Genomic DNA, 4,096 nt, shown 5'->3' on the forward strand with positions numbered 1-4,096 from the left:
AACGGATCCGGATTTCAGGGTTATTTCCCTTCGTCGGCGTCCGATAGCGGCTGACCTTGGTGAGAGAGACAAAAACCTGGCAATCTTATATCTTCTTTTCAAGTGAAATTCTTCACTGATATCGAAAAGGTGAAAACAAGCAATGTTAATTCTCTAAATGAAGTATTAACAGTAACTGCACGATAAAGTGTAGTATATTGCCACTTAAGTGTGGCTGACCCCTAGGGGTGGATGTTACTGTTACAAAATAAACATAAATGTTACATTAAAAATGTTATGAGATTGTGCATCTAGTTTAAAGACTATTTATGTTATGACATTGCTAATTGAAAACGTATTATTTAGACATTATCCATTAAAACTCATGTTTTTGACAGAAACACCTCAATCAGAAACACACCACTTAGGCAGAAAACTATGAATGCATTGAACAAAGATAAATAATCTGCAGCTATAATTTGTTCAGAAAATTATTAAAACATAACTAATTTGATTGTCAGAAAGAGCACATAATTAAAACGTAATTAAATAGGCAAAAGAGGTGGCATACGATCTGTAAAATAATTGTCAACTATAGAAATAACTGAATTTAAACATTATTTATACCGGACAATTATTTGGTCTTTTTATTTAGATATGAGATTCTGCATCATTAAATTAATTTATACTTAAAGAGGTTCTTTGGATTTATGTTAGATAAGAATATAACACAAAACTGAATGCAGAATATGCAAAAGTCTCCAAATGGAACCTAGTGCAACTCTCTAGGTTGCCAGCTCTTGTCGCATTATCCAACCCATGCCAGCATAGAAAAATGGACGTTAAAGGATTATAACGATGATGATAATGATCTAAGCTCACCATGATGCAATTAAATAACCTCTATGCATTTATTTAATCTGCTAGAAATATCAGCAAAGTTGCCTTCAATTCACACCCTACCTTCTTAAAAGTGTAAGAACTCATTAGGCAATGTAGGCTGAGATATACAAAAGATGAAATACATACAGCTAGAACCCTTTGGAATCACAGATCAGTTCAATCAAGGAAGAGATGAGCTAAAACAATGCCAACAATTATGGAAATATGGAAATGAGAGTGATTCTTGATGTAATTGTTATTGTTTAACTAGTCTTGATTAAATGTATTTCATCCATGACTGTCTCAGATTTTTAAGGATAGGCTTAGTGGTTAGGGTGGTGGGCTTATGACAATAAGGTTGAGGGTTCAATTCTTTGGTCAAATGACATGTATCCTATCCTTGAGTAAGACATTTTATTTCATGCTGCTCTAGTCTACATGAAAACAAGTACCAAGCTATTGCTGATACAGCTCTTTTTTTCCCTCATCATTGGTCACATCGTTGATGCTCTATTAAGTCGTGGATTTTAGAAAGACTGAGATAGTTGTTTGTGCAATTAGTGAAAGCATGATACGAGTCATCGTGTCATATTCACATGCAAGTGACCGCTGTAGATTTTCTATGACAATATTATCCAGTATGTTCCTCTACTTGTAGAAATAATTAGATATGATTTGGAGGTGATTTGGTTGCTATTTCTTGCAGGTCATGCAACCACATAGAGGCTTGCTTTTCACTAATCTTGCTGTAAATTAGTGTGTTATATTATCAAAAGCAGCACATAACTCTGCTGGCTTCAGTTTGTCTTCTTGATAACAAGTAAAACTCTTACTTAGTAGATCTGATGATGTTGCTGTTGTGTAACACCAAATTAGCTGATTGAGCAGACTTATAATCAAAGGAATTTCAGCTGTGACCATCCTATGTTTTATGGTATAGTAGTATACCCTAGACCACTTTATCCAATGTGACTTCTGTTCAGGAGATAGAGACTATGTTCAGAAGAATAAAAGAAGTTACCTTCTCGAGTCATACAGATTCATAAGGGTCAGATTCCTACTTTCATGGAGTATATATTCTCCCCCTGGGCAGGACGCTGGTCCATCACAGGATTACTCACTTTTGCCAGCTGAGTGAACTGGAGAAACATAAAATGAAGTGTTTTGCTCGAGAACACAGTGCATCTCCCAGTCCAGGAATCGAAACCACAATCTTACGATCATGAGTCCAACACCCAAATCACTAGGCCATGTGCCTCCACTTTATCTTAAGGGAGATTTGGCAAGTATTTCTAGCTGGCCAAGCAACCACATAGAGACTTGACTCTCTGTCTGTCTGTCTGTCCCCCCTCTCTCTCTCATTCAAAAGGAACGGCAGAGGTAGACAGTGTACTCAGCTCTAAGAACAATTGCCTCCTTTCTATGTAACTTGCTGAATTTATAAAAGCACCACAAACATTTGTTAGGCACGGAAATACAGATCTAATGAAGACAAAATCAATGTTTCATAATGCTTTATGACTTCATTACTTGTGTTAATCTAATTAGGAACAAAATATAAATCACATTTAATTATTGCTAACAATGCTTGATTAAGCTAGTCTTTACTCAAAAATGAGCTAAGAGAAATAACACTAAGTAGCCAGTGGCATGCATTTGAGCAACATAAACAAACACAAGTATGTCAAATAGCAAACAATATAAATTCTTGATTTATTAAAATTATCTCCACCTTTAGAGAATGCATCATAAATACCAAATGGCAATTAAGACTGGCTCCACTAGTGAAAGGGAGATAATCTCAATTACTCAAGAATACTCTAAAATTCACATGCCATTAGTGAAAAGGTTAGACATATTGTCTGGAGATAAGAGGACAGTCATGGACATGTGTTTCTGGCTCAAAATCCATCTTAAGCACCATCATTCTCCAACTTTATCTTCAGTAGACAAAGGTCCTAGTCATTACTCAACTTGATATAAATTGATGCCAAATCTCCCTAAAAATCACAACATACTGCCTAGAAAACAAGAGAAAGACACATCAGATAATATATTCTTAGTTACTTCTAAAAAAAAGGTCTTTGATCACAAATCTATTTTATCACAGCAGGGCTGGGGCTAAACAACTAACAAGAAGTATGTAGCATTCTTCCTCTTTGACATCCTTTTCCATATTAGCATGTACAGTATCCCATGACTTAAAGAGATGTTGTTCATTTTATACAAGGTAGTCAGCTTTCACCATTCCTCCTTAATCATAGCAAGGTCAGCAGCTTTACTAAATCTAATCTTGTATGAGATTAGATGCTCCTTAACTTGGGTTATGGAGAGAATTTATTGTGTTGAAGAAACCTGGAAAAGACATGGTTCCCATGTGGCACTAAAAGAGGTAAACCAGCAGTAAAATACCTCAAATACAAATATCTAAATTCATAAAACCATTCAATCCATAATAAGACCCTTATTTATTAATTTGTTGTCAGTTACTTTGCAAGTATGCTCTTTAGACAGACAATCTAGTGATTATTCTGAAGAGTAAAGATTACCAAAGCACACACAATAGAACTATTGCACTCATTCTAAATCCCAAGAGTTAATCTGTTTATATATATATATATATATATATATATATAGACATGCATTATTATATTATCTTAAACAGATATGTGTGTGTGTATGTTTGTTTGTCATGTGTTTGTCACACAGGATTAAATGTCAGAATTATGCTTTTGTCAAATCAGTCTTTGAATCAAAGTTTACATATCAACATTACAAACCCATTACATCTGGAAACTCAAAAGTAGACATATTAACAATATTCCTATAAAACAGTGTACTGTCAAAACAGATCTGTAATACTTATATGAAATACACACATACATGTGAATGTTTGTGAATATGTGTATTTCATACATGAAAGTACATGTGTATATGTCTAAATTCTGTCTCTCTCTCTCTCTCTCTCTCTCTCTCTATCTATCTACCTACCTACCTACCTACCTACCTGTCTCTCTATCTATCTAACTACTTTGTATATTTATAAAGGCACAGGCATGGCTGTGTAGTAAGAAGCTTGCTTTCCAACAACATGGTTCTGGGTTCAGTTCCACTGTGTGGCACCTTGAGCAAGTGTCTTCTATTTTAGCCTTGGGCCAATTAAAGCCTTATGACATGATTTGGTTGATGGAAACTGAATGAAACCCACTGTATGTATGTATATATATATATATAT

General features: G+C 34.7%; 1 protein-coding gene across 3 annotated transcripts in view; it reads right to left on the reverse strand.

Moving 5' to 3' along the window:
- Positions 1-4,096, reverse strand: part of LOC106872380 (protocadherin beta-15) — a 640,647-nt gene that overhangs the window by 354,973 nt on the left and 281,578 nt on the right. Inside the window, exon 4 of one of the 3 annotated variants that reach the window (XM_052973053.1) lies at positions 2,577-2,882. The exons of the other annotated variants lie outside the window; for them this stretch is intronic. Coding sequence (XP_052829013.1) covers positions 2,869-2,882 — 14 coding nt within the window. The 3' untranslated portion in view covers positions 2,577-2,868. Of the gene's footprint in view, positions 1-2,576; positions 2,883-4,096 lie in introns of those variants that run through there. 3 annotated transcript variants of the gene reach the window in all.

This window comes from Octopus bimaculoides, chromosome 14, assembly GCF_001194135.2.
Source record: "Octopus bimaculoides isolate UCB-OBI-ISO-001 chromosome 14, ASM119413v2, whole genome shotgun sequence".
NCBI lineage: Eukaryota > Metazoa > Mollusca > Cephalopoda > Octopoda > Octopodidae > Octopus > Octopus bimaculoides.